Source organism: Culex quinquefasciatus, chromosome 1, assembly GCF_015732765.1.
Source record: "Culex quinquefasciatus strain JHB chromosome 1, VPISU_Cqui_1.0_pri_paternal, whole genome shotgun sequence".
Lineage (NCBI taxonomy): Eukaryota > Metazoa > Arthropoda > Insecta > Diptera > Culicidae > Culex > Culex quinquefasciatus.
The window spans coordinates 76,573,916-76,592,091 of record NC_051861.1 but is presented as its reverse complement, the minus strand read 5'-3'; the positions used below and the strand labels follow the sequence as shown (position 1 = coordinate 76,592,091).

At 38.6% G+C, this 18,176-nt stretch overlaps 1 protein-coding gene across 2 annotated transcripts in view; it reads right to left on the bottom strand.

Moving 5' to 3' along the window:
- Window positions 1-383: 383 nt before the first annotated feature.
- Window positions 384-18,176, bottom strand: part of LOC6051446 (doublesex- and mab-3-related transcription factor A2) — a 44,978-nt gene continuing 27,185 nt past the window's right edge. For both annotated transcript variants that reach the window (XM_038260821.1, XM_038260816.1), the window contains 3 exons: window positions 4,087-4,519; window positions 3,290-3,415; window positions 384-3,216 (listed from right to left, as the gene is read on the bottom strand). In XM_038260821.1, the coding sequence (XP_038116749.1) occupies window positions 2,937-3,216; window positions 3,290-3,415; window positions 4,087-4,519 (839 nt within the window). In that variant the 3' untranslated portion in view covers window positions 384-2,936. The remainder of the gene's footprint in view (window positions 3,217-3,289; window positions 3,416-4,086; window positions 4,520-18,176) is intronic.

Here is an 18,176-nt window from a genome sequence, read left to right as displayed (position 1 = left end):
AATAGCCTACTTTTCTGTACCAAAAATAACAGAATCGAATAGCAACACTTTTCAAAATAAATGCTGAAAAGTTCTACTTTTCAGCACTCAAATGGGTGCTGAAAAGTTGAACTTTTTAGCACTTGTTTCGAAAAGTAACACTTTTCAACATTTTTTTGATTTAAACGATTTATTGACAAAATACATGAAAATTTGACTTAAAATTTCACTCAGTGTGTGTTTTTGGAATTGCAAAAATGTTGTATGGAACTCGTTGCAAAACTTGATTTTTCAACACTCTTCGTATTTATCCAACGAGGCACATCGATAAATGTACGACTCGTGCTGAAAACATCTTTTTGCAACTTGTTGCATAAACTACTATTATGCCAAAAGTTGCTAAAAGAAGATTTTTTCAGCACGAGTTGTACGTTTATCCCGTCCGTGTGGATCAATCGGACCGCGCACTGCATTAACAATCCAGAGGTCGCCGGTTCGAATCGAGCGGTGGGCAAAATGGGTATTCGGCGCTGTCGCTCCGGGCCATACTGTCGTACACTTAGGAGCCCAGGGCGGCGAAGTCCTCGAAGATAAAAAAGACCCTAGTGGTTGATACTAGCAATGGTGGCCGACAGATATAAAGTCAACTTCATTTTTTTTGTACATAATATTAAACGGGGTTTACCGAGTTGGATAAATACGACGCGTGCTGAAAAAATCAAGTTTTGCAACGAGTTGCTTACAGCATTTTTTGCAATTCCGTAAAACGCTTTTTGAATGGAATTTTATGTCAAACATTCATGTATTTAGTAAATTCACTTATAATTTTCGATACTAGTGTTGAAAAGTTCAACTTTTCAGCACCCGTTTCAGTGCTGAAAAGTAGAACTTTTCAGCACAGGTATTGAAAGGTATTAATATTCCATTATGTTTTTTTGTAGGGAAAAGTAGGCCGTTTTGTTTCTTCAAAAAGACAGGAAAAGTTGACAGTTTCACAGCGGAATTGCAAAAATTACTTGTTTGCTCGTAGGCTAGCATTAACTTCAAAACAAATATTTCTTCAAAATTCTTTCGTCATTTCATTGGGCATGAGTTGGGCTACAATGTTTGGCATGACCAAATTTCAGAATTTAACCAGGGCTGTCTCATTGTTCCCCTCTCTTTTCAGACCTTGGACAATTATACATTTTGGTGCTTCTTCAACTTTTCAAAAACTATGGAAATCTTTTAAAACATGAATTAAAGTGATTTTCAGCACATTTATTAAGTTTGAGCATTATTTAACAAAGGATATAAAGTTTTTTGGAATCAACATAGGGATGTTATAAAAAGTAATAGTTATTATGAAAAAATCAACTCAACTCAACTAGAGGAAGTTCAAAATTTAACGAAATTATGATTTATTGAAATTGTCAGAAACATAATGAATAGAATACAAAGTATAAACGAATTGGAATTCATGTATATCAGTTTATACTAAAACAGACGTTCTAAATAGCTTAAACATTTGAACAATTTAAATTAGACAATTTGTTGTGAATAAGATTTTTTAAATGCTGTCGATAAAAGAAATTGTATGTGGATTCATGAATCAGAGTACAGCAATTCTCAAAGACTCGGATTTAGTGATAGGTTTTAACTGAATAGAAGGAAATTGAAAAATAAAACATGACTGACTGAAGTTTGAAGTTTAAAAAGTTTAAAGGGACAGAAGCAGCTTGCAGCGCATCAAACGTAAATTATTCCTAATCTAATCGAATCAAACCTTAGAGCAGCCAATCGTGCGAAGTGATCCTGGAGAAAGCCTTTAGTTTGATTACGCCTAGATTTCTTCTTGTCATTTATTAACATTTGTAGTGCGCCATTGCACCAGGATGCATTGTTCATAACAAGCGTTAAAGCGGCCAGGCCTACTGCGTAAAATTTACCACACAGATAATTGGTTGATTGGGTTGAGTTTAAGCACGGAGTCCCACACAAATGCCTTGGAAAAATATTTGAAACGATTATAGCGTTAATTGATCGGTAAACAAACAATTATTTGTGCTCTTGTATATATAATTGTTTACCTCAATTATGACCCCGAAAAAAGTCTATTGATTTGAACATTTTAAATCAAAGATGGCCACTAAATTTAGAAAATGCATTTTTCAACTAATCAAGCAACCAACCACTCAAATTTTGCTTAATGCGGTTGAATTTTAAGTTAAAATTGAGAAAATAAAAAAAAAGAGAAAAGTCTTTGGTAGGATTATCCGAAATTTCTTAGTAAACTTTGGATAATCGAGGCTTCGGATAATCAAGTTTGAACTTGGTCTGAACTGTAAAAATACTACTTAAATGTGAGGAAGGCACCAAACTCTTCCTTTTTTGATAAAAAGAGACAGTTAGAAAAATCATCGTAAAATAAACCGTAACATCCAGCGCATAAAACTATGTTTCAGTGAGCAAAGCGAACACGCAACTAAATTTCGTCGACGTAACTGTTTGATTTCAAATGACAAAGTTGCTGAGACAAATTGTTTCGAATCAAACGCCAACAAAATTGTAGCTAATCCATTTCGGTGGATAAATGCTCACATTGGTTCTTAACATTGTTAACGATAATTGAAACAATTGATAAAGTGACCGTCAGTGGAACTTAACGCATAATCAAATACAATTGTACTATTTACAAAATACATGCGTTCAAAGTGCAATGCTTGAACTACGCCATCATTCGTTTACGTATATGTAAAGGTTCTAACTTGAAACTGTTTTCTTCTCCCCTATTTTGATTGTTCCTGTTAACTACACATTCTGTACACACGCCCCTTTTTTGCCTCTTCACAGCGAAACAAGCTTCCCGTCCCTTCCCTCACTAACTAAGCCCCGAATTAAAAAGTACGTTAATATTGATTACAATGTCCTTCCGCGAAACATACTACAAACAAAGTTTACAAGTTGATAAACGTGTATTATTCCTGTCCATCGCCGCAGTTCCCACCGCCCACGGAAGTCGACGAGGAGGACCCGTTCCCGGCGCCGCTCCCGTTGGTATCACCCTGTTCCGGATCCTGGAGCACCGTCGGCAGATACCCGGTTCCACTGTACGGTGCCGTCAGGAACCGCTTGGCGTGGGCTTGGGCCTGCAGAAACGAATAACCCCTGGCTACGGCCGGTGCCCCGAACGCTCCCGGAGGCATCAGCGGAGAGAAGGCGGATTTTACGGAAAAGGGCGGAGAGGGAGCCGGAACGCTGGGGAAGAAACGAAGAAAGCTACCTTTAGTTGGATAGTTGCGCTACGGTCGGGACTGAGCAGGATACTCACTTCATGGCCGGGTGCAGACCGCCGTCGTCGCCGCCGCAGAGCATGGCCTCCATCGCTTGGACCACGTCACCGCGGTATCGCTGGAGCAGCTGCTCGACCTCCGTTCGGCGGCGGTTCGGGAAGACTCTGGAAGCGAAGGAGAGAGAAACAAAAATCTTCGGTTTAGAAATTGTGATTCGTTTTTATGAAAACTCATTTGAAGTTAACCGACGGGTTGTTTGTCCATGTAATACCAAAATTTGGCATTCCTGTGTTATTTTCCTCAGCTCGAGTACACAGAAAAAAAAGTTGAATTTTGGAATGTTGAAAATTTGGTAGGTTGAAAATTAACTCTTTTTTTGAGTAATATTAAATAGAAATGTGTAAAAATGTGAACATGATGAAAATTCATCATTTGATGAGGTAAATTTAATCATTTTTTTTGACACAAAATCTGTCACCATTTCCTGAAGAATATTACTATATTTTTTTCTGTGTAGGTTAATGAAAGTCGAGTCATAAAATTTGAAGAATGGGACATTTTAGTTATATTTATCTAGATCTCAATAATCATGATGAAAATAAGTCCATCGAAGCTCTAAGTGTGATTGTTTGACGCTTTTATGATGCGCAATTTACGTCAATATCATTCGCAACTATTCAAGATGCAATTCCTAAACCATCTCAAGAACTCTTCTGACCTTCTTGCACTTGCTTACTTCAGTAACTCGCTACTTAAAACTTTTTTTGTCTATCCCGTCAGTGTTGTTCAATCTTACGTCAATTAAGCTACAACGAGCTATACAACAAGAACCTACCTCAGCAGCACGTCAACCGGCGATCGCTGTGGCGTCGGCGATCCGGCCACTCCCAGCCCGTGCTGATACTGTGGCGTGTGGTTGTGATATGGCAAAAATCCCAAACTGCTGGCAACACTGCCAACACCGTTCCCCAACCCATTGTTGACCGGTGAGCCTGCGTTCCGATCGGGGGAATCCTTGGCCTGCGATTGTGACCCCGCACCGGAGTCCTTTTTGAGGCTGAGGTTTTCCGGGGCCACCACCGAGTCGTCCGGGGCGGAATCGTCCACGTCCAGGTCGGACTCGGGTGAACTCGGCGGTCCGTTCCGGGACGGAGACAGCTTCATGGGCAGCGAAAACAGACCCGCCTTAAGGTGCCGCGGGCTGCTCGGGGACGATTCCGACCCCGTGTCGTGGTCCGTTTCCGTTGACAATCGCTGCCGTTTGGAGCCTGGAATGGAACAAAGTGAAAAACAATGCGATGGTTAGACGAGAGAGAAAAAAAAACTTTTTGAATCAACTAAAATAGCAATAAAACTGCCACCACCAGAGGAAGCCTCTTTGTTTCAAAACTTTGCCGCTGCGCTAGGCAACTTTCCTACTATGTGTGTTTTGTTTATATTTAAATTGCATTGCAAACGACAATACCAGCCAGCAAAAAAAAAGTTTTTGAAGTGTGCATTTCATAACCAAATCCCGCGACATTTGAAATTGAGTTTGAGATGTTCCAACCCGACCAAACGGTGCGAGTTGTGAAAACATTATCAAAACGAACGCAAACACTGTCATGAAGTGAGACACGCGCTCGCGCAAAAAGGCCAAATTTGTTCGAGTGACTGTTTTTAAATGAGTGAATCTCTGGAGGAACACAAATCGATTTTTTATGTGAAATAAACTCGTTTTAATTATTTTGATTGTTTTGAATTTCCCATGAAAATTGTAATAAATTTGAACATTTTTATCTATCTATTACAAGTGTTCCCAGAATTACCAGAACTCCTGAGTGTCCTCACAAATTTAACAAGATGTTATCCACCCGTTAGGATCAATCGAACCGCGAACTGAACCCACAATATAGAGGTGAGAATAAATGTAACAGTGTTGTCAGTTTTTCATTGTATTTTCATCATTAGACTTTTGAATAGCAATTTAAATATTACAAGAAGACAAATAGTTCATTCGAAAAAGACATTCATTTTTATTTAAAAAAAAAATTATAATAATATACCAATATTTTATTTCCGCTTCAGCCAATTATTATTATTTTTAGTTTTATACTGACGTGAAAGATTTATTCATTGAAACATTTAAGGGATTACATACATTTTAATCGGTCAAATTCAATGAGCTCCAAATTAGTTTTTTTTGACAAAGAACTTTGTCCTAAGGTTTCTATACGTGGTGTCAATCCAAAATTTTCGCGAAGCGAAAACGTTACGTGACGGATTCCCCTCTCGGCAAATTTCCCCTCTTTTTGGTGCACGCTGGTTGGATGAACGAACGTTTCCCAATCAGTCAATCGAGAGACGTGAGATTGATGTATCTAAAATCAACCCCACTCCACCTCATAATTTTCAGATCGTCGACGAGCCAACAAAACTCGGCTCGGTCGGTCCCGAAAATTCATTCTATTGCTGGACGTCGACGAGAACACATCAGAAGCAAATGGCCTGGTGGCCCGGTTGCAGACGGCTTGGAGGTCCGGGAGCAGATGGCTTGGAGGCAAGGACCAGCTAAGACATTCCAGTCGCGGGAGTCGATCATTGGAACTGGCCACCACCCGGACTGGAGTGGCCGGAGGCCCCAGGGATGTTCCGATGGGGGGACATTTTCCGGACCGTAAGAGTTGGGGCAATATGGGTATCAAACTTTGTGGTTTTTGATACCGGACATAAAATTTGACATTTTGGCAGTAGTGGCCACAATCCGGAGTGGCCGGAGGCCCCGCGGATGTTCCGATGGGGGGACATTTGCCGGACCGTAAGAGTTGGGGCAATATGGGTATCAGACTTTATGGTTTTTGATACTGGACATGAAATTTGACATTTGGCAGTAGTGACCACAATCCGGAGTGGCCGGAGGCCCCGCGGATGTTCCGATGGGGGGACATTTGCCGGACCGTAAGAGTTGGGGCAATATGGGTATCAAACTTTATGATTTTTGATACTGGGCATAAAAAGTTGCATTTGGCCATTATCTGAAATTAAGCAGTTAAAATATATTGCTTATTAGGCAGGAAGTAATAAATAGATTACTGCGATGCACATTTTTTTGTGCCACTGCGAAAATCTGTTTCTGGAAATTTAGAATAACTATCTCGTAATCATTAAGAGCCCTGTAAAGGTAGTTTTTAATGTCTGCTGTTCAAATATCCTTTACTGCCGCCGATTGCTAGCAACAGCCTTGCAAAAACATTCCCGCATCTTGGTAACTTTCGAGTGGTGAAGGAAAGTAAATTGATTTCACTTCGATTTCTGTTTCAGCTCCACTTGCAATTTCCGTCCCCTTAGTTCGATAGGACGGTTATTATAAAGGGGGAATTTGGACCGAACATTCTTATCGAAAATTTCAACAATCATTTTGCAAAGTTCTTTGTCATACTGGTCATGTGTAACATAACCACCTGCACCTTTTTTGCATCAGCTCAAAATTTAAATTTTTCTGCATTTGATCATAAACTTAAATTTGAAGATAATGCGATGACCAAACTGGCTTATATTTACGCTGAAGACTTGGTGATTGTGTCCCGTGTGCATAATGAATGCATATTTATTTATAAATATATTGAAAAAAATCAAGATTAAATCGTCTCTTGCTTGTTTAAAACATAACATATCTTGACGCTACTTTTAGAACAGATATAACAATTTACAGTCAAGCAAACAGATTTTGAAAATATACTTTCTTTGGTCGAAATCAAATGTATGTATGTAACCTCTTAAGGGCTCTTAAAGAATCAGTCCTGGAGCAACATTTGAAAAGGGCGCATACGCATTTTGACAGCTGGAACTTCTTTGCAATTTCTGAGACAAAAAGTAACTGTTCAACAAAACCCGCAATGTTGAAAGGTGGCTGAGGAATTCTCTACGAGATCGGCAGGTTTCGACCATTTTTATATTTTGTATTTTTATTATTATTTTTTCATCATTGCTGAGATATTGTTATTAGTAAATGTGGGAATGTTTGGATGACACTTAAAACAAACTTAAATTTTCTTGTATTCGCTATATTAAGCAAACAGAGGTCCAATCTTCAATGTCACTTTTAAAACTTTACCAAAAAAAATCGAGAATGAACAATCATGGATACTATTTTTAAAAAATCAAAAAAACGATAATTATTCATTTTAAATTCAACTTTAAGTGGCTTTAAATCTGTGAAGTACTTGCAACCGAAAGCAAACATGATTTTACATTTAAAATTTAAAATTTTTATTTTTTTTTTAAACGCAATTTTTCAAAAAATCATAGCTCAGCGGCATTATTTTTTTTCGTATTACTCCATGGCTTGCGATTTTTGTCCTCTAAAATATTATCAACAAAGTATAACAGCGGATTTAGGGAAATTGATTTTTGTGTGAAATAAGTTAATTTCAAGATCGGCAAATAAATTCCGTGTACCGTTTTTTTTCTGCACAGTTCCCATCAATATCTACAACTTCAGATCAGAAAATTTCTTCAAAAATTACAGATTTTCGAAAATTTACGTACCATTTTTGTATGGACAGCTGCCAAAATTGTATGGGTGAACCAATGACACAAAATGGCTTCTCTGGTCATAGGGAAGGACCCAAATAAAAAATACAAAGAAAATCAATTTCCGGTTTTGGCGGAGAATTGTTCAGCTGTGGTTTAACAATTTGAGTTTTGAAAAAAAATTAAAGCTAGCCTGAGAATTAGCAAAATAGTTTAATCTGCCAAAATGCTTATCCGCTCTTTTTCTCGTGTTGCTCCAGAGTCTGTATTTAAAATGAAGTTAACGACGTTTTTTAATTGGAATATCTCTACTGAAATCTCATAAGTACATCACGATATTTTACGAACCACTAGTTTTGCTCATTTTAACATTGTATACAAACATTTTTTTCTGCTGCTGAATCAGACCGATTTTTTTTACTGTAGCGCATGAAATAAGAGTAGTTCTCCAGTTAGTTTTCAAAAGTACGTAAGAGCCATTGGTAAACAAAGCCCTTTTCGCATCGGAGTTCGACCTTCTTACGATAAACCAATTTCAAAAATATTTCAGATTGTTCATGTACACGCCTTTCAAGTCCCCTAAATTAATATAAATAAAGTTTTGCATCAATTTGGCGAAATACGAAAGTAGTGTCGGAGGTCACGGTGGCTCTTATGGCTTTTTGAAAACTCACCCGAGGGTTCGATCTTATCGAATTATTCATTCTTCTACTTCCATCGCTGGACTTCAAATTAAATTTAAAATAGCTTTTTGTTCCAGAGAATCATACATTACACATTATACCAAATTGTCAACCTCAAAATATCAATGCCATCAGGTGCGAGTCCACCAAAAATAGTGAAACAAAACAACGAAAAGGCCATCGTCAAAAAACGCTCTCTTGAACGCGTGTCTAAGATTTTAAGTTTCACTAGTGTGGGCAGCCCCCTGGCCACTTCTAGAAGACATCAACTGACGAAAATAAGCTTCAAACTGTGTGCGATATTGTCAAACAACCTGGCTCTGGCATTTTACGAGTTTCGAGTGGACGCAATACTGTTTAAGGTAAGGTAAACCTCAGCTGAAGGAGAGTAGCAAATGTTATTTTTTGTTAGATTTTTTTAAAGATGGTAAGCCACGTGGTGAGTGCGACTGTTTTTGGGTGAATTTTGAAAGTTGAGGTTCCGGGACACCTGGAGTTGGTCGGTGGGCGGTTAAGATCGCACTTGGTTGAATATTTTCAAGCTGATGAGTGTTTAGCTATGATAGGTTAATTTATGTCAGATTTGTACATTACATGTCAGCAAATAAATGTAAGTAAAATTCAATGAAAAATTTAAAATTAACCTAAATTTGCTCAAAATACTACACCACATTTCAGCAAAGTTTGTAATAGTTAGAGGTGGGCAAAAAAAGAGCGAACCGCTCAAAGAGCCGGTTCGCTGAAAAGAGCGAACGAACCGCGGCTCACAAAAAAAGAACCGCGGTTCTTTTTTTAAACTCCGGGTTTTTGAAAGAACCGTTTCAATATGGCATGATTTTTTTATAATAGTAGTTTATGCAACAAGTTGCAAAAAGAGGATTTTTTCAGCATGAGTCGTACATTTATCAACGAGGTTCACCGAGTTGGATAAATACGAAGAGTGCTGAAAAAATCAAGTTTTGCAACGAGTTCCATACAACATTTTTTGCAATTCAAAAAAACACACACTGAGTGAAATTTTATGTCAAATTTTCATGTATTTTGTCAATAAATCGTTTAAATCAAAAAAATGTTGAAAAGTGTTACTTTTCGAAACAAGTGCTGAAAAGTTCAACTTTTCAGCTCCCATTTGAGTGCTGAAAAGTAGAACTTTTCAGCATTTATTTTGAAAAATGTTGCTATTCGATTCTGTTATTTTTGGTACAGAAAAGTAGGCTATTTCGTCGTTCAAAAATGACAGGAAAAGTAAGTAGTTTAACGACGGAATTGCAAAAATATAATTTATAGAATTTCCAAAAAATTTAAAATGCAATACCGAAAATGCAATACCGGAATACAAATTTCAGCATTTCAAATAGCATAATTTGTCAAATATTACCAAAAATCCACTGAATATTTGTGAGATTTTGGAAAAAAATTAATCATTTTGTCCGATTAAACTTTAGCGTTTATAGACTTTATCTATTAAATTAGAATGTAGAGGAGAGTTCACAGAATATTTTCTCCAAATAAAATCGCACGATTCTTGAAAAAGTCTTTTTCATCCAAATTTTGAAAAAGAACGAAAGAGCCGTTCAAAAGAGCGGCTCTTTTTAATGAGCGAACGAAAAAGAGCGGCTCCTAAAAAAGAGCGGTTTTGCCCACCTCTAGTAATAGTTGATCGCGTCCGAACTCGATCCCATGTGAGCACATCGAGCCCTCGAGAGCAGGGCAAATATTTACACCTTCAAAGTTCCAAGTGACGGTGACAGCATAGAGTTACTCTGTGGTGACAGTGTCCGAGTTCACATCAAACTAAGAGCAGGGCTGCCAGCCAGCAGCAGGCGTGTTGGCAACTGTTGCCTCCTCGCGGTGAACGTGAATTTGTCAGAGCCTGTTGAGATGCAAATGCTGAGATTTTCAAATCTCCTTTTCTCAAGAGTCGACTTGTCATACCTCGAAGGTGCTTCAAGCTGGACTTGCACGTGTTTGCTTAAGGTGGTGACAGTGTTGTTACAACTGTAATTTTGAGTTATTGTGTAGCATGGAAATGGGAGATTTAGAAAGCAAAACATCCAATGAGACGTCGGTCACTGTGACTTAATTTTGAATTTTTCTACTGGAACGCAACCCTAGTAGCATTTTCATGCCTCTATTTTGATAAACCCACAATTAGTTGCTACATTTTTTTCACAAAAAGCATCCGCTTATAATCACTCATGCAAACACTTTTTCATTTCTTTCCCGCAGTTTTCCCGTCTGCAGCGTCACTGAACCTTCAAGTTGATAACGCCAAAACCCTTCAAATGCGAACAATCATAATCAAAAGCTACTTGTGTGCAAATAAACAAAATTAATATTATCTTCCTGTTGAGCATCACCCCTTCTTCACCAATGATTTCCCGGATTTTCCCGGAAGAGGTACCCGTAACAAGAAGCAGCACTCCCCCTCGAGAGTGTTGATGTTTCGGTTCCGACGGCACTCGAATCTAATCTGTATTCCTACTCTGTCCCACCCGACAACACAAAGTGGTTCACCAGAAACCGTTACCATGGAATTGTCGCCCTTAACTCTCACCCCCTCCTTACAACGTACCACCACGAAGTAATACAAGTTTAAATTCAATTTTCCATTGTTGAAAGTTATTAAAATCTAACCCGATTTTACCGGGGATTGCTGTCTACTCGCCCAGATATTCGTTTTGCCACAGACAAACGAACGCGGAATTTTGACATTTTTGATTTTATTTTCGCATATTTTCGTAGCCGGCCTATCGCTGCGACAATGTTCAACCCACGCTAGTAATTATCAAAAATAAAACTATAAAACAAATTCGAACATCCATTTGTCTCTGACTCGTCTGCGCCTTTTGTAACCTGGGAAATTTCGGGATGGGGTGCTTCCAAATAATAGGACGACGCTTGCCCTCCGTGCCACGTCCACGTGGTCGGATTGAGAACAATTGTATCCGAGGGAAAGAGATAGCTCGAGCCAACGTGCAACTATTCTGATTCATTGTCGTGGATCACTGACACGGCTGTGAAGGGTGGGTGTATCTGGTTTGGTGTGTTGTCAAAAAGGGTGGTCCATGCAGATTTACGACGACGACTACGGGTGAAAACTTCAGTGGGCCAAGAATTGACGCGTAATCTTGGTTGAATGGGATGGGATTTTTGGCATTGTTCTGTCCGGGTTATATATGCTGTGTATGCTTATTGTTTTTGGATTTAACGGAGGCATAAGGAGGTAACAAATAAGTAAAATTGCTTCAAAATTACTTGACATTACTAAATAGAAACTTATAAAACTTTCAGTTCTCACCGACTGCAATCATCATGCCCGAAATCTCATCTCCTAACTTTCATTGTCCATTTTCCGTCGCTAAATTCTCGGCAAAAAGAACTGTCGGTCTCTATCTCGTGTTTACACAATTCCGCGTGACATCCTCTTTTTCTCTCTCATTTGCCGCATTCACAATCATTCCCCCTCAACAGAGCGTGGCCAGAAAAACAATCACAAAACCATATTTGCCAACACAGTTTAACAAGACGTAATGCGTGATCGGTTCCCAATCCCCCTCTCGCGGTCTTTCATTGCGGTTTTCTGAGAAAACAAAAGAATCTTCGGCGAGTGTTCGTAAACGAGAAAAAGAGAATGAGTGATAGAAATAGAATGCTCATGCTGGCACTCACGATACGCTTTAAGAGATCTTACAAGCTACAGTGACGATCAATATACTCTCTGACGTTTTGGTGCAAGAATTATCAAATGATAGTTTTTTTCTACCACACATTTACAACACTGCAGTATACAGCATTTTACAGAATAGTGCTTTGAAATGTGTCTCGTTTGGAGCATCACTAACTCAAAAATGCTTTTATCATCGAAAACTCACCATAGCAATTTTGAATTCACCACATCCTATTTATCCAAGTTTGACAGTAGCTTAGAACTGTATATGCATGCACACTAGACGGCTCTAACGCAGATTGATCGATAGATTGTTTATAAAAAATGTTGAAAGATGTACGTCTATGTGTCTGTACTATTACACTCGACTCTGTGGCTGGTCGAGGTATAGAAGCATCAGTTCACCGAAAGTTGCAAATGAACTTGACTTCATTAATTTATTTTTCTGATACTCAGCTGAATTGTGGCAAATTACAGCAAACAAAACAAATGAATGTCAAACTTCTTTCAAACCCCAAAATTGAAATGATAAATAACCAGCTAGTCGACTGTATCTCAATTTGAAGTCATGTCACTCATTTGACCATAAGCCAACTTGATGAAAAATCGATTAAAAAGTAATCAAAGTAGCCATTTTGAAGATTCAAAACATGATTCGTGTTAAAGATCGAGACAATCTGTTTTGTTTAACATGTGGGTTTTTTCACTGATTTTGTTTATTCTTCTATTGTTATAGAACAATTTAATTGTTAAAAATGTATTTTTGTTAGAAGTTAAAACCTACAAATTAATTCACTAATTTTCAAACACAGCCATAAGTAAAATCCTGAAAACCAAAAAATGTCGAAAATTATCCAACTTCACGTAAACATTTACCCCTGCTTGACCAAACAACCAAATAAAAATATAACTTTGAAACGAGATAGAAAAAGGGCAGCGTGGGTGGACTCCATAAAAAAGAACCACAATTGCCCTCTTCAAATCGACGTGTGCAATAATTAAAAAATAAACTTTTTCAATTGCAATGATCCGGTGGGGATGCGGAAGAGTTTTCTGCCTTTCTCTTTCTCTCTCCAGAAATTGTGTAAATAGAAAACATACAATGAATTACAGTTTGACCGCGAATGATTGAGGGTTGGTAGAAAAAGGCAGGAAATGTATACAGAATTATAAAAAATAAGAGCGATTGAAACAACGCGGAGAAGCCACTCATGTGTTGAACAAAAATTAATCGTGTACCTGTTTTTTTTTTCTTGCGTCTTCGCAAACGTTCGAAACAAATTAAAATATTGATGTTGAGAGGCATCCTGAAAAAAACATTATTATTTGTACTTTTGAAATTATATCCAACCAACCAGCTAAATTGCAGGGAAATCATTCCTAACCAGACGATTAACTTTGAATCAATTCATTCCCGGACATTCTGACCGTTTTCCTGGACGTCACATCAATTACGGTATCGTAATTTTAATTTCCTCAATTTTCATCCTCCCACTTATCGCAATTCAACAAGCGACATTATGAATGTGCTTTTGACCGTGTCCGAAGATTATTTCTTTTCAAAATGCAACCTGTTTTTTTTTTACTTTTTCATTTCTCTTCAGAATTTCCCTCTCTCTTTGAAAAACACTGAAGAGTAGCGGAGTAAATTGACGTTGACCACTGATGATGTTGGGGGTTTCCGACATTTCCGACGGTTGGGGTGGGGGGAAAACCCACCTCCCTCTCAATTCAGTGCATTTCCATGGATTACGTACCGCGTGTGTTGTTTTTCTCCATCGTTGCAATAAAACAAGCTTACAATTTTTCCGGACTGTGCACGCTTCTTTGCACAAATAAATCTTTTGATCGTCGCCAACAGGACGAGAAGTGAGCAGAAAAAAAAGTTTCCCCAGCAGCAGGATTGGCCGGATTGGCAAAAGTAAATCCCCCGGGGAAAACCCCGTATAAAGAGACCGTGTCTTTATTTTGTGAATAGAAGGGAAAACTGTACGGTTGCGAGCTTGGTAAATGCTTGAGTGAGCCACTCTGCGGTGAAATGGTCAATTTGTTTCAGAGAATCGGGGCCAGTTTATTTAAGAACTTAAGCAACTTAACTCCGGTAAGAACAATTAATACAGGACCATTCCACAGAAGTGCAAAATTTAAATCAATAGTCAAATCAATCAAACCATCCACATTAACGACCCCGGGTTTTTTGTGGTCTCTTTTGCAAGTTTCTGCTCGAACGGAGTCCGAAGGCTTGAATGGGGAGAGCACCCAAACCTCTTTCTACTCCACCCCAGTGTTTGAACTGACGACCTTTGGATTGCGAGTTCAACCGCCGCCAGCGATTCCACCGGAGTAGGCTTGGTTTGGTGTGTTGTTTGTACTTATGCAATGGAGACGACTCCTACACCTGGAATGACTTAACGGCCTAACAACAACCAAGGCCGGGACCGACATTTTACTTCCTCATCCGATGGAAGGTTTTTTTTTTAAATCAATAGATCATGGTCAAATTAAGTGATCTGTTGATACCATCAAAACAAGCAAAAATCTCGATTTTCAGTCAAACCGAACCACGCCCTTCTTTTTGGAACCATCCTAAAGTTTCACCTTTTTTCCAAAACTGTGAAAAATCTATAGTTTCAAACTGCGATATTTTTCTTACGACGAATCGTAGAGAGTTGATCAAGGACTCATTTTTTTGGCAACGTCAGTGGGGGTGACGTCAAGTCTTGGGAGATTGGATCAAATTGATTTTATACAGTTATTTTGCTTTTTCTCAGAATCTTACCAACGATTTTTTTTCGGCGTAAAGGGTTGAGCTGAAGAACTTCTTACTAAAAAACCAGAATCATCCTCACACTGATAACAGGTAAGTGTAATCATTCAATGGATATTTACAAAAACAAGCAAATTTAATTTCGAAAAAATGGGTGTAGATTTTCGTCAACAAATAAATCGACTCGCTTCCGAAGAAATTCACTCAAATCCGTCTATTTACACTAACATCAAATACAGTTTCAAATATCAAAGAATGCAAAAAAACCTAAATAACTCGACTCCCTCTCGGTTCCGCCTGGCTTCCGAAAAGGAGTTCCAACATAATTACTGTTGCCCTCTTAACATTTGCCCGTGACCATTCTTGCAACGTGTCGTGTCGGAGTGGTTTGTATTTCTTTTTTCGCTCAAGAGTTTCAATATTTCTTTCTTCCTCGAACCTGGTTTCAAGGATTTCGTTGACAATTTTTGCTACTTGTTGAGATTCCTTCGCTTGGCTTCGAATGAAAATTTCTCTACTCACGCCGCCGCCAGGTCAGGTAGGTTCGAATTACTTCTCTCGTGTTTTTTTTTTTCTTTCTGCAACCCAAGACTTGTTCCTCCCAGGATTCATTGATATATTGCACATCGAGCAGGAGGCAAAAGGTGAGCTCACTCAAGTGGTCGGATTTCTGTTTCTTTCTGTAAACACACTGTTATAGAATCCGGGCTCACTTTTCGTGCTTATCGTCCTTTATGCTTTCTTTTCAATTGTATACACTTTTGGGACATGGATCAACTACGAGACGAGGTGGGTCGAGTGGAAGAAGTTTATCTTGTTAGGATTACAACGTCGCAAACAGTGTGTGCCGATCCGGTCCTGTCTTTTTGTACTTTTTTTAAATTCATTCTTTAAAAAAAATCTACAACGAAAAGTTTGGGGAACCAAGAAGAGTATCGTTTCGAATTTAACTCAAGTGACAGTAAATTGCTTGTACGGAATTGCAAAGAGTTATTTCTGGGGTGGCGGTTGATGACTTTGTTAGCTCCTTTTATTCAAATTAAATATTTTACAAACTTTTTCTAAACACTTTGATTTTGGGTCGCATCATCATCTTTTATGATGAATCCTGACCATACCCTATCCTACTAAAAAATGTTCATTTTTCTAGCGCTTGTGGGGTGTAAGCACAGGGTAAACCAGCTGCCCTAGTAGCAACCTGCGCTAACTAACATTCCCGTCCCTTAAAATCGAGATCTACAAACTGACATGGCGAGCGCCGTTGGTAGCCAATGACTGTTACCTATTCGCAACTGATGAAGTTTTAGCAATCATGTTGTTTTATCTTTTCAGCGCATTCATACATGCTGTTGATAAGGGAAACACCACTAGATCACTGAAGCCTATGATCGGTCGTGCTGAAAGGATATTACGGTTCTGTTCAGCAACGGAGGGGCCACCATGGGTGGTCTCTCATGCTCATGCTCAAAATATTGGAAGAGCATGAGGAAGTGGAATTTTTCTTGAAGTTCTTAAAGTTTATGGGGTGAACATTTTTACACAAGAAATCCCTTGGATTACATATACAGGAGATAATTGTATCAAATTAGAATTTTTGAGATGGTTTCACTATAGATGCATTTTTAATTTGACGGCGCGCATCAACCAGAGCTTTTAGCACCAAGGTTTTTGTTACACATATTTTAGTATCTTCAACACTATGGGATCGATTGATATAATTTTTGATTCATTTTGACAATCAGATTGTCGTAAACAGTGTTTGCGGAAGCTAAAAGAATCGAATGTTTCAATCAACTTAATGAAACAAGTTACATAAAAACCTTCGTAATAATAAAAAAAATCAATAATATGGAAATTTGATTCATTATTGAATTTCTACAAAAATGCCCATCACCGTCTCAATTGGTGCTCAAACAGGACTTTTTTTTATTATGATCCTTACATTCTTCCGGTGCAGATAATGCCGCAGACATGCTCACACTTTCCTTTCCCCCCTGCCTGGATCCTGATTCAATTGTTGGCCTCGACGGAACGTTCCACACAAATTGTTGCTCAAGTGGCAGTTTCTTGCAAATGTGTATTTTATACCTAATGCTTGGGTTTGGGGTGAAAATTGAGGGTGAAGTACCATCCTTGCAGGATAAAATATGTTTTTATATCTTTTTCTATGGGTTTGTGAGTGTGTGTGTGTGTGCGTGCTGGGATTTCCGATTATCCGCACATTGAGTTTGACCTCATGCATTCGATTTTTGTGGCTCGTCCAGATAACAATCTTTAACATTTGCTTACTGGTTTTGCCCCTTTCGGATGATTTTTACCCTTGACATATTTCGTCCCGCCCGTGTGGATCTCGGACCTGGTCACAATCCAGATTTAATCATTCTTTGTGTTATGGTCTCGCTGTGCCATACTTTCATACTTCGGATGATTTTTACTAGCAACTGACAGCTTGTCCTTCATATTTTAAGATTATTTGTGTTGGTGGAGGGTGAACATACTGCAATTAAATACAGTCTGCTTTTTGCGAAGTAGGTACTTATAGCAGTCGTCATCAAGATACAAAAAAAAACTTGTACAAAGTTTGATTTTTATTAACATTATTGGAACCTGCAATATATGCTCGCATGATTAAAATTTCTTATCTAAAAAAATACCTTATTTTCCTCCAAAAATCCAAACCCAAAGCAATTACCACATGTTTTCAAATACCTCCTCGAAGATTTTTTTTTCCGAATGAGCGATATTTTCATTCAACAAATGTGCAAAATGTTTTCCCGCGGAGAACCCACTCGAACAAACGCCACTTCCGGCGCCGATCAAGTGTGTGAGTTTATGTATGCAAAAATAACAACCACAGCCGCCGGCGCCGCCGTCGTTGACACATTGCAAGGCAGCAGGCTGTGAAAAGGAAAAGAACGCCCGGGCGCTGCTGCGATTTTCCGCGGAAAAACTCGCTCACATGATTTGAGCCCACGAAGCAGACCGCGTGGAAGAAAAATGTGTTGTACACACTCGTGCACGGCATATCGGTTCAGTGATTGCTTTTCCATTGTTATTTGTGCTATTTATTGTAATAATTGTGTGAATATGTGTATGTGTGTGGGAGTTGGAAATTTTGCACGGGGCAGGTTACAAGACTGGTGCAATAATTTCCACTTCATTTTGTGCAAAAAATTGTGCATTCGTGTGCGGCTTTCCGGTTCAGTAGCGAATGTTACAAGGAAATCATTATTTCTGATTTGAGTTGAACACTGTACTTACTGAAATTCACAAAATTGAGTTAAATATGAAAT